Source organism: Cuculus canorus, chromosome 10 (genome assembly GCF_017976375.1).
Source record: "Cuculus canorus isolate bCucCan1 chromosome 10, bCucCan1.pri, whole genome shotgun sequence".
NCBI classification, from domain to species: domain Eukaryota; kingdom Metazoa; phylum Chordata; class Aves; order Cuculiformes; family Cuculidae; genus Cuculus; species Cuculus canorus.
The window spans coordinates 10,499,855-10,511,495 of record NC_071410.1 but is presented as its reverse complement, the minus strand read 5'-3'; the positions used below and the strand labels follow the sequence as shown (position 1 = coordinate 10,511,495).

The 11,641-nt window shown below is 54.9% G+C and overlaps 1 protein-coding gene across 1 annotated transcript in view; it reads left to right on the top strand.

The window, feature by feature from the left end:
- Window positions 1–3,164: 3,164 nt before the first annotated feature.
- The window catches only part of FRMPD3 (FERM and PDZ domain containing 3), a 35,530-nt gene continuing 27,053 nt past the window's right edge, over window positions 3,165–11,641 (top strand). The window contains 5 exon segments of the mRNA XM_054075621.1: window positions 3,165–3,308; window positions 9,126–9,283; window positions 9,506–9,608; window positions 9,988–10,033; window positions 11,291–11,395. Of these exon segments, the coding sequence (XP_053931596.1) occupies window positions 9,133–9,283; window positions 9,506–9,608; window positions 9,988–10,033; window positions 11,291–11,395 (405 nt within the window). The 5' untranslated portion in view covers window positions 3,165–3,308; window positions 9,126–9,132.

The following is an 11,641-nucleotide window of genomic DNA, read 5'->3' as shown; positions in this document are numbered from 1 at the left end:
ATCAGATTCATATGCAGCAGGAGTGCTGAGGTCTGCTGCTATGAAGCTCAGTGTGTAGATGCCTGAAAGCATTACTGTGCCAGCAGCAGCAGCCGCACCAGCAGTTCCGTCGGGAGCCGTGCACAGGATGTGGCCGGCGTTTTGTCTCCATTTGAGGTGGTCACTGCTCACTTGCCAGCAGCATCCTGAGCTGTCGCTCCCTTTCATCTGACAGGGGAGGCAAACGCATGACGTTGATAATTTATATATCATTTAATCTACTTTACAAATCTATCAGGATGTTTCTCTGCATTACCAGTGCTTTCCAAGTGCCTTGGTGTGTGCGGAGCACAGTGGCCCCGCAGAGCAGCACCTGTTGGCACAGGCAGACCAAGCCGCTAGCAGCGGGAGGCACTGCCACGGCACGTGGGTAATGAGCATGTCACTCTTGCTGGTAGTTTGGTCCCACTTGGAATGCCAGGGACCACAAGGCTGCACTGACATCTGTGCTCCTTCTTCTGCCACAAACAGGTAAGTGTGACCTTCAGCGCTGCCTGGAAGCCCTGGCAGAGCACAGGGACCGTGTCCCAGTGGGCAAGCAGTCTGGTGGGTGATCAGCAGGGATTTGTGCCATGGGCAGGCAGTAGCTCTTGGGTGGCATTTGGCCTGGTGGAAAGGAGGTCGCTTGGGTGTTCCAGCACCCCAGGTGCTTGCATGGGGGACCATGCGCACCTCCACGACACAGGGACTCCAGGTGCCTGCATTCCACAGGGAAGCGTGCTTGTGTGCATCCCAGGAGACCCTGGAGTACGTGTCAGGTCGTGCCACCACAGGAGCATCTCGCCATCCCTGTGCCATTTCCCCAGGCAAGCACCTTCAGGTGACTCGAGGGCGAGGAGGCGTACGGCTGGTGAGACGTGCATATCTTCTGTCGACAAACAGAGAGACGCTGTCTCCCGAGGCTGCTGGTTTGGTGCAACATTTGTACACAGACGTGTAGAAAACGGCGTGGGCAGGTGTGCCTCTAAATATAGATCTGGCTACCTGGGAAGCAAACTGCACTCGCAAGTCCACTCACTACAGCTCCTCGCCCTGTGCCCCCCCAGAGTGAGCTGGCACAGGCAGCAGAGCTCGGAACAGGTTATAAAGAGATTATAAAGAAGTATAAATTAAGCCTCTGCTAGAAATGCCGGCAGCCCCAGGCTCAAAGCATCGAGCTCAAAGGCTCCCCCTGCTCCTTTGCTTTTTCTTTATTTAATGGGTTTGCCTTTATCCAGCGCCAGCTTTACTAAGCCTTAGAGCATGGAAAGGGCTCCCAGAAAAGGCAGGGGTCGGGGGGGACCAGTGGTGCTGTGTTTGTCACCTCTCATAAGTAGGTTCCTATGTAGCTGTGGTTGAGATTGCTGACAGTATGCTTGATGGGACAGTCTCCGCTGCCACGCAGACAAGCTCATGGGCCAACACTGTCATGGCTTGGGGGACCCTCTTTCCAATGTTGTGTTGCTAGAAATGCTCCAGGGTTTGCCACCTCTATGTCAAGGTGGGCTCTCACATTGGGCAGGCTGGCAGGGCAGAACTGTGGATCACTGGATCACACTGGGAGGTGCTGGGTGAGTTCTGGGTCCAACCCACACTCCCTCTCCACCCCAAGGACTGTCATGCAGCCATCTGGGCCGAGGATGTTGCTGTTGCTTCTGCAGCCTTTCCTTCTCCATTGGCATCCCTTCCCTCAGCCCTGTCCCTGCTCTGCTCTGTGCTGCGTGGAGATAGCAGTCCTGAAAACCTTCAGCAAATCATCAGCTGAGCAAATTGCTCTCTGTAAATCCAAAGTGAAAGTCCTGGGTTTCATGAGGGCCCAAAGGAAAGTGCTTGATTGGATTTTCAAGCCTCTTTCTGCGGCACTGGGAGAGAGGCTGACAGCCTCTCTGAATCTTCTTCAGTGTCTGGGAGGGGACACAGACTCTGCGCTGGGGCACAGACAGCTGGGGCTGACACCCAGCACCCGGCATAAGCCCCCTCCTCCCCACGAGGCCAAGACTGTTTGTCTCCAGTAGCACCAGAAAGCAAAATAAATACTACACAAAAGTCTCCCAGGTTAAAATCAGGCAATGCTAAGGAGCTAAGTGGTTCATCAGCAGCAATAACTGAGCAGCAGAGAGTGACCAGACTGTGGTGGGGAACTGGTGCCACTCCAAGCCCCCATCACGCAGCTGAAGTGTCACACAAATAAGGAAGAAAAGTGCTGCAAATTCTATTCCATCACTCCTTATCTCTGATTAATCCTCTTATGTTCATCTCATTCTACCCAGTGTTGACTGTCTTGTTTACTGTATTTCTACAGTCTTCACAGAGATAAAAATCCCTCCGAGTCTGTAACGTCTTCGCCAGCCTTTCCCTGGCTTGACGAGGGGCTCCTGCCTGCTGACACCAGAGGAGCACCGCAGAGGAGGGGACCAAGGTAACATGCCCGTGGTCACTGCAGCAGACAGTAGCATAGGAGGAGCTGGAAGCCAGTTTGTCCCAGGCCTTGGATTAGTGCCCAGCTGCTTGGGCATCCCTGAAGGGAAAGAAAAATACCCTAAAATTTGTCCCATGTTGTGGCTTTGCAGCCCATGCTCAGGACATGTGCTCAATGCACTAGAGGGGAGATGGGATTTCCTCTTGCCATCCCTCTCTCGTCACGGGAAGATTTGTTAGAGCCCTGTGAACGAAGCCCTGGCTGTCCCAAGTCCCTCTCCTCTGGCTCAGGCTCTTTGGCTCAGCTCGGCTTTGCCAGCAGCTCCAGGGCAGTGGCTCCTCTGCCTGCTGCTGGGTGAGGCAGGAGCATGAGCCTTCTGGACCCAACTCTGTTGCTAAAGCATTTTGCTTTGATCCTCTTCTCAGCAAGATTCTTTTCCAGCTGAGGAGAACAAAAATCCCTTAAACAGCCAAAAATCGTAGGGAAAATTGGAGGAGAAAATGGTGGGAGCCTCTAGGTAAAAACAATTCACATTTTGAGAACCGTGTCTGTAGCGGTGTGGAAACCCACACAAACGAGGCAGCTCGCTGTCTCTGAGGGGCTTTCAGACAGGTTGCACAGCACCCCAGCCTGTCCCCGGTTTCTGTGGGCACGGTCTGGTTCTGTGTGCGGACACCTTGGAGACCTTCATCATCTCTCACTCAGCACCCTTTGCTCCTGCAGGTACCCAATGCCCCGCAGCACCACTGCTGAGCGCCTGCTCTGGAGCCCCGCTGCCTCCTGAAGGCTTGGACACGTGCAAACGGGGTCTCATCACTGCAACGTTCACACACACCTCGGGGAACCTATGCCAGCAGCCTGACACGTGCAGGTGGGTACGTGCCTCATTGGCATGTGGAAGAGGCAGGCTCGGGTCCTCTCTCCCACTGTGTGTAGAGAGAGAGAGGGCTCGTCCCAGTCAGGCTTTCCTTGGTGTAAATTCTCCCAGGCTTTGGCAAACTATAGCATGGGAACTTTGGAGACCTCTGGCTTTAGTATAATTAGAAATTGCTTTTCAAACCCAGTTGAATTTACAGCCTCCCCAGCACCCTGCGGTGAGCTCCAGGCATTAATTGGCTCTTGGGTGTCAAAGTCCTGCCTTTTAAATGACTTAAACCTTCTTTCTCTTGTGTCCTCCCATTCCACGTGGTGCTGGCTCCCTGCCCCAAGTCAGGCTGGTATTAGGGGCCCCATTACAGTCCCTTGTCCTCTTCTCCTTTCCAGGCTGGAGAGCCCAGGTCTAAGATGGGGAAGATGATGTTTGTGAGTGTTTGCCTGTGGAAGGTGTGATCCAAGCTAAGGTTTCAGATTCCCAGTGATGCTTCTGGCCATGTCTCACAGAGCTTGTTTCAGGACAGTTTCTCCCAGTGCAGAAGCTATTTCTTCTGTTGACCTGAGTGTGTCTGGAGGTTGGGGTGCAGGGTCTTTGCTAGCCATGCTCACACTATATTTTCTGTTAACAAGCAGCGTTACTTTGGGAACTGCCCTTCTCACCCCCCAAGATGCAGCACTAAATGCCAGGTCAGATAGGTTCCCACTCCCTGCCAGGGGGCGCTGAGCCCCTCTCTGTCCCCCTCTGCCAACCCCCAGGGTATCACAAGTCCTGGGATTTCCACCTCCTCCCATCCCTCCTTGTCCCTCTGCCTGGTTTATCTCTAGCTGAGATGCTAGGATCATTTTAAAAGCTGCAGGCTGAGCAGCAGAGAGCTGCGGCTGCTGCCCCGAGCCAGGCTGCGGCTGCTTTATTATTTACAGCTGCTTTTGGCTGCTCACTGACTACTCCATCAGCTCAGCTCCAACTGTGCTGAGGGATACTTGCTCACCGTCTGCTTCTTCCTGCACTGAAAGCCCAAAGTATTTTTGCCCTCAAACGGCTGCCATCTGACCTCTGTGCCAGAGCGTACCTGGTGTGCCCGCCAGCTCAGGACAGATCCAGCGCCAGCAAGTCTGACCCTTGCTGATCCATTTGAAGAGCTCTGTTGATTTTCAATTGCTTTCCAATATTGACAGCAAATCTGAGCTGGAGCACATTGGTTAAAGTCCTGGGCCATATGGCAAAGCCATCAACAAACTGCAGTTCTCCAGGCTGAGTCTGTGAAGGACTCCAGCCATGAAAGCCTGGATCATTCTGCTGCCTTTAGCATCAGTCTCAGCCAGGCTGACAACCCTCTGTCCAGCCCTCCTCACTTCAGCCAGCTGTTAGCTGCTGCCAAAGCAAGGGCAGCCAATACCAGGCCATCAAACATCACCTCCACGTGCATTGCATATCTGAGCAGCTTCACAGTGGTCTGGAGGCACAGCGTCTGTTTGCCCTTGCAGGGGATATCTGGTATGTTAACATGGTCCAGACGGCATTTTCCAAGGTTACCAGATGCTTGCTGGGTGCAGATGTGCAGGGCTGATGGAGCAGAGACGCACATCACAGTGGATCCCATGGTGGACAACTCTGCCCACTCTGCTCTTTTCTCCACTATTGTTTCACATGTGCCCTGGCAGCCCTGCAGGCTCCATCTGCGATGGAAACCAGTATGCAAGGCAGGAACTGCCATATGCTCCTCATAAAAACACTTCTTGGCCCATTCCCCAGCATTTCCTGCCTCTGCCACACGTGCTCAGGATCCCACATGCCTCGCAAGCCACTCACCAACTGCAGCCCAGCAGATGGAAGAGCCAGGCCTGCTTTTGCAGCAGGAGAAACAGGAATCCACAAGCTCTGCTTGTTCTTGGGGTGTTCATGGCAGCAGGGGAGAGGGGGGAGAGCTGGCACCCACCCCTGCTGCACCACGTGTGCAAAGTGGCCCTCCACAAAAGGCTTGAGACCTTTTCATACCCACTCCTCATTCTGGGGCTCAGCTGTAAGCACTTCTTCAGCTGCTGAAAGCGTTTCCACCCGGTGCCATGCTGTTTAAAGGCAGTTAGAAATGGTGCAGGTGTCCTGGGTAGATGAAGACCATCCCTTGTCCTGGGCAGGTGGTATTGGTTTGTTCTGGTGGCTTTTTCCACTGGCGGAGATGGTCAGTCAGCACTAAAAGCTAAGGGAGAAAACCCGTCCTGAGAGATGGCAGAGATTTATTGCAGCAGGAAATTAAAAATGTGTGCATCAGCTTTTGGAGTAACACATGCTCTGCCTTTATCTGTCTGGGGGAGAAGGAGGGCTCTGGATTCAGCCCTGCTCTGTAGTGAGGAGCTGTGAAGGTGCTCAGGAAGCAGAGTCCCTTGGTGGTGTATCATGATGGAGAGTGACCAGACAGAGCTGATGTCTCTCTTATCTTGGGCAGCAGAGCATGACCGGGTTGATGTCGGAGCTCTGAGCACAGAAGATAAGTGTCCAAACCCCAGGAGAGGAGATATCTCCATGCTGTGTTGGTCGAGAAACTGCAAAGAGCCAGGTTAGGAGCAGACATCCTCCCACAGGGGCTTGTCTGTGGTGGTCTTCTGCTGCTCATAGGCACTGGGGGTGGTCTCCTGGTGAGTCCTTTTACCTTGTGCTTAGCTGTTTTCCAATGTCCTTGTGTCTTGGTGGCATTGTGCCACGGCAGTCCCTGGGCATGCGAGGGGATGTGGTGCAGCCTCTTGGGCTGGGGGTGGGCAGCAGGCAGGCAGGGACATAGGCAGGGTGGGGACATGGGCATGAATGGCCATCTGCTTCCTGTGGTGGGATGGGGTTGGCACTGGTCTGTGCCCACCAAGGCAGCTGGCAAGTGTTTGTGAAGCAGCGTGGCCCAGATCACTGGCCACTGAGCCCGAGATGGAGCTGTGCTTGGTTGCTGCTGATGGGGCAGAGATGCTGGGCTCCAAGGGTTGGTTTATAACCCAGTTGCCTGCTATGAGAGTGAGGCCAAGAAATTTGCTTCACAGTGCATTTCTTTGTGTGGGAATTCAAAGAAGAAACACAAAAACCAGGCTTCAGGAAAGTGATGGCACCTGCAGTCCTGGGGTGCAGCCAAGCTGTGATTACCAGTGTTAAGAATTCCATTACCTGCTGCTGCAGGTGGTTTTCTCCAACCTCTTGCTCTGGTCCAGGGCAAGCACATGTCATCCTGAGCCTAGCATGGGAGAACTGCCACAGGAAAGACAGTCAGAGCCCCAGTCCGGAGAATTCACATTGTACCTACTGCTGAGCACATTACTTTTTCTCCAGGAGTGGATAAGTCCTGCTTATGAGGACACTGGTCCTCTTTTATTTAATTTCCTGGTAATGCGTCTGCAGCGTAAAAGTCTTATCAGGAGAGGAGCAGCTTAAGAGCCTGGTAAAGGAGTTTTATTGTTGGAATCCAGCTCTTTATTCCCCTCTTCCCTTTAACGCTGGATGACAGACTGATTATGGCTGCAATGAGGTGCTCTTCTTTTTTCCCCTTTGTCCGTTTAAGCTGCAAAGATTCCCATAGTAACTTCTCCGATGGTAATTCAGCAGCATGAGAGGTCATTCAGTCATCAGAGGGTCCTGGCTTGACTGCGGGCTCTCTGGGAAGGAGCAGGGATGAGACCTACTCAAATTGCACACAGGAGGACAGATCTGGGAACACAACAGCTTTAACTGGGCAGCTGTAGTTTGGGACTTGTCATCCATGTGGCTGTGACTTCAGGAGCAAACCCCTGCCACAGTTTTCCCAGAGCAGTCATGCTGAGCCCAGTCACATGTCTGAAGCATCCCAGTGCTTTGAGCCTTGCACTTCATCCTCACGTTCATGCACTGCGGGGACTTCTTGGGTGGAGGGGCTGGTCTTGCTATGAATTGTCAGAGGGGAACGAAAGGTGGGGATCTTTCCTGGGAATGCAGCAGCTCAGCGGCTCTGCTGTCTCTTGGCAGCCAGTTCCATCTCTGCAAGCAGCAAGTACTCTCCCTGGCCATTCCAGGCGTGCAGCGATGCAGCACTACATTCAGTCCCCTTTTCAGCTGCAGACAATAGCATTGGATAACGTTCATTTGAGAAAATTGGTTGAATCGTGTGGTTTGTTGTTTTTTTTTTTTTGTAGTTGTTGCTGTTGTTCTTTTAAATACTCATGGGAGTAGCAGAGCAGCTAATGAGGCGGCGTGTAGCCAGCCGCAGGGGAGACAATCTCTCATGTGCTTCCCTGCAGCTGCACTCTTGTGGCAGTGGAGCCAGCCCTGCATCCACAGCTGCGGGAGCTGCACCCCTGCTGGGGCCACTAATGGGTGCAGGACTCCCCTCAAACCTCACAAGGTGCCGCACCTTTCTGCTCCATAGCATTTCTTCTCTCTGGGTCTCAGTGTTTTCTTCTCCAGCTATGTGTTGGTGCATGAGGGAGGGGAAAGCCACAAGCACCCATCTAGCTGGGCATCTGGGATGGGTCAGGTGGACCCGGTGGTGGCGGCATCCCATCACCACAGAGTGCAGCTCATCCGCAGCCAGCACAGTATCCCTGACTCTGGGTGGAGGTGTCTGGAGCCCCTCCTGGCGCCCAGGGGAGATGAAGTAGAAGAGACAGGGCCAGATCCTGCTGCATGAAAGGGTGTTGAGGTGGGTCACCTGGAGATCAGGACCAGCACAGGGCTGTTGCTCCTGGCAGCGATGTGCTCAAGCCTGAAGCTGCACATGTGCTGGCACAGAGCTGCAAAAAGCTCCTGTCCTCTTTCAGCCTCGCGTGCCATCCCTCTTCACTCTGCAGCGGGTGCCAACATGCGGTGCTGGGAGCGGCCGGGGGCTGTCAGAAATGCAGACAGATTGCATTAGATGGATGACGCGCCAAATACTAATAAAGAGACGGAACAATTGATGTGTTGCCTAAAGGCCAGGAAGGATCTTTTTTAAGCAGGCTAAATAGTCGGGACAGGAACAAGCAATAAGCAGTACTGAAACAGCAGCGCGTTCATGACTTTGTTTTTCTGGTCAGAGCCATGCACGTTGCCATCTGTGCTGTGCTCTGCTGCCATCCTGATGGTGCTGGGATTGCTCCCTGATAGCAGGCTCAGCCCTGCTGAGCAGCCCGGAGCCATGGCTGGGATGTCAAGGGCAGGTTTGGCATAACCTTGCCCTGGGCTGGGTCTTTCTGGCTTCTGGCTGTCAGTGCTTCAAGGAGTCCCGGGGCTGGTGGCAGAGACTCAGTGTCAGTGCCAGCAACCATAGCTGAGCCTGTCTTAATCCCACTTTTTAGACTGCCTGAACTTGTTTCCACTTCTCTCTGATGTTGTGCAGCTGTGTTGTACATGGCATGAAAAAACCAACCCTTAAGCTTGCTCTTAAACCTCTGCAGATCGGGCAGAGAGATGACCCTCTGGCCATCCCAAGGCTATCGTCTCCTCTGAATCTCATGGTGGTGGCATCCTTCAAGTAAAGGCCAGAGTCACACGGCAGGTTTATCCCTCACAGGTCTTCCCATCTAATGAAGTGAGATACCGGTACAGTGAGATGCTAGGAGAGGACGGCATGATTCACCCATGGAGGGTATCTCCATGAATGTTCCCCTTTGCGTGGCAAGGGCAGGCACTGAGCAGCACTGCTCTGCGAGGGAGAACAGTGGAAGGGCTGTGGATGTTGCACCAAACTGCTGGGACCCACAGTGCCGGCAGCAACGCTGGAGGAAGTTGGAGTGGGGCTGCCCTCCAGGTCACGGAGGCCTTGGGGTGAGCAAGAAGGGCTGCTGTGATGGAGTGCATTACAGCCTGGCCCTCTGCTCTGCAGTGCAGCCATGTGATGCTGGAAGAGCGCGGTGGCGATGATATGGAATGTGGGCAGCTGCCTTCGGACACGCTCCGACAGGTGACGGTCCAGCGCCACCCCCACTACGGATTCGGCTTCGTGGCCGGCAGCGAGAGGCCAGTGGTGGTGCGCTCAGTGGCAGCAGGTAGGGAGGTGGTCTCTGGACATGGCTGTAGGGTGCCAGGAAGCGCAGCGGCACCTTCCCCTGGGCTCCTGTCCTCTCCTGTCCTCTCTGGTGGGCCTGCGGGGTGCCCTCCACAGCCACATACATGGGCAAACGCTTTGGAGGTGCTTGGGACCCTCCTGCTTCCCCCCCACCCCACAGCCCTGGGATGCCTGGGCTGGCCCTGACCCTCTGTCCTGGCAGGCGGCCCCTCTGAGGATAAACTCCTGCCAGGAGACCAGATCTTGGCCATCAACGATGAGGATGTGAGTGAAGCCCCCAGAGAGAGATTCATCGAGCTCGTCAGGTAAGGACAACTCTCATCTCTCGTCACATCCAGGGAGGGGGCTCTTGTCAGGCTGCTGTGCCCCAGCTGGAGCCTTGAGGTGTTGATGCACATCCCCAGGCTCCACTGTCACCTGTGGTTACTGCTGGAATGGGGAAGCCTCAACCTGAGCAGGTGAAGTTTCTTGGAGCAAGTGCTGTACCCGTTCCTGGCTGGCCAAGGGATGTGTAGCACTGGGAGAGCACCCACAGCTGTTACCAAGCACCCAAAAGAGCCCATGAACGTCCTGGCCATCAACAGACTGGAGAGGGTGGGATGTGTTCTCTCAAAAGCCAAATGTACGTTTTGAGGTCCACCACTATGAGGTCCCATCCACCTTCATTTCTCCTTTCTGTCACAGGAAGGCCAAGGACTTCATCATCCTCACGGTCCTGCACACCCACCAGGTGAGATCAGCAGGGCTACAGCCAGCCCCAGGCAAGCCAGGACAGGGGTTAAAAGCCCATTGGGAGACTGAAGTGGGGTCCCTGGAGGCCCCAGGGGACCACTCCAGCAGCTCAGCTGAGGTGTTGGAATGGTGTCCCGCTACCCCAAGGCTCTTCCAAGCTGTCAGATTTGAGAGCTGCCACAGGCTCGCAGGGTCAGTATGGGCAAACAGCCATCTTCTTGTCCTTATCACTGCCTCCTCGTGGGAGGGAGGGAGGGAGGGAGGGAGGAAAATGTCCCCAAATCCATACAGTTTGCTGAGGGTGCCAGGTGTGTCTGATGAAGTCACCTGTCATGCCAAAGGCAGCAGGGAGGGATGTGCCATTGTTGTTCCTGGTAGGCTCAGCCAGGGAGTGCCCGGGGAGATGGGAATGCTGGGCTGTGGGCCCCAAGCAGTGCAGCTGGCGGTGGTGCTGGCACCAGGTGGTGATGGTGCACTGGGGCTCAGCACCTGGTGGCACTGGAGCAGGTGGAACTGTGGTGGCAAGACAGTGGCAAGGCATCATTTCTGCTCTACTGAGACCTTTGATGTCAGTGAAGGTGATAAATATGAGAGTTCTTCTCTGCTTCTCTCAGGGAAGGAGATGCCACTGCCCAGCACAGTTCCATCAGGAGTAGGGCATATGCTCAGCTCCAAAAAGGCTTTTTTTCTCCTGTCCTGGTTGGCCACCAGCCAGGAGAAGCTGCTCAACTGACACCAGCACCCTCAGACGCTCAGAGCTCTGCCTCTGTGCTGGAGCGTGTGCAGGCAGGGGCTCCCTGGTGCCCGGCACTGCCACTAGAATGTCACGCAGGGCTGCCTGAGGTCCTGCCATCTCCCAGCCACCTGGCTCCTCTTCACAGCTGCAGACCCCAATGGAGGGGCTCATCTCTCCCATCAGAACCAGTGCTGCTGCCTCTGAGCAAGCCCTGGCTTGTGTCTGCTGGTGCTCAGCCTGCACAGGGGTGCCAGGCACATGTGCCCGCTGGCGGTGCAGCCTTCCCCATCACACTGAGGGTATTGGTGTGACTTGAAGGGGCTGCTGCTCATCATTCCAACCCTGCCTGCAGTGCTGTATGACCACCGCAAAGGTGACTCGCTTCTCACCCCCTCTTTCATGCCTACTCCCCATCATCATGCTGGCTTCAGAGAGGCTTCCTCTAGGCCCCGTGTCTGGCTTTCCCCACACCATGGCCCCCAGGGCAGGCAGGTGATTTACGCGGTGCTCTCTTTCCAGTCTCCCAAATCTGCTTTCATCAGCGCAGCCAAGAAGGCGAAGCTAAGGTCCAACCCGGCGAAGGTTCGATTTTCAGAGCAGGTGACAGTCGGTGAGACAGACCCAGTAAGTTCTGCCCTGCCTTCCTCTGTGATTCACCCCCTTGAGCCATCCCCAGTGCCGAGGCACCCAAGGTGGCCAAAGGCTGCAGGGCTTCTCTCCCCTGATTTGGGCTCCACAGGTGAGGGCAGCCCTCTGACCTGGGCAGCCCCTCACGGCAGATGCTCTTGGGTGCACTAAGGGTGTTGGTTCAGTGCTGGGGGAGCATGTTGTCGTCCTCTCCGGTCTCTCCATCTGGATGGAGCCCCAGAA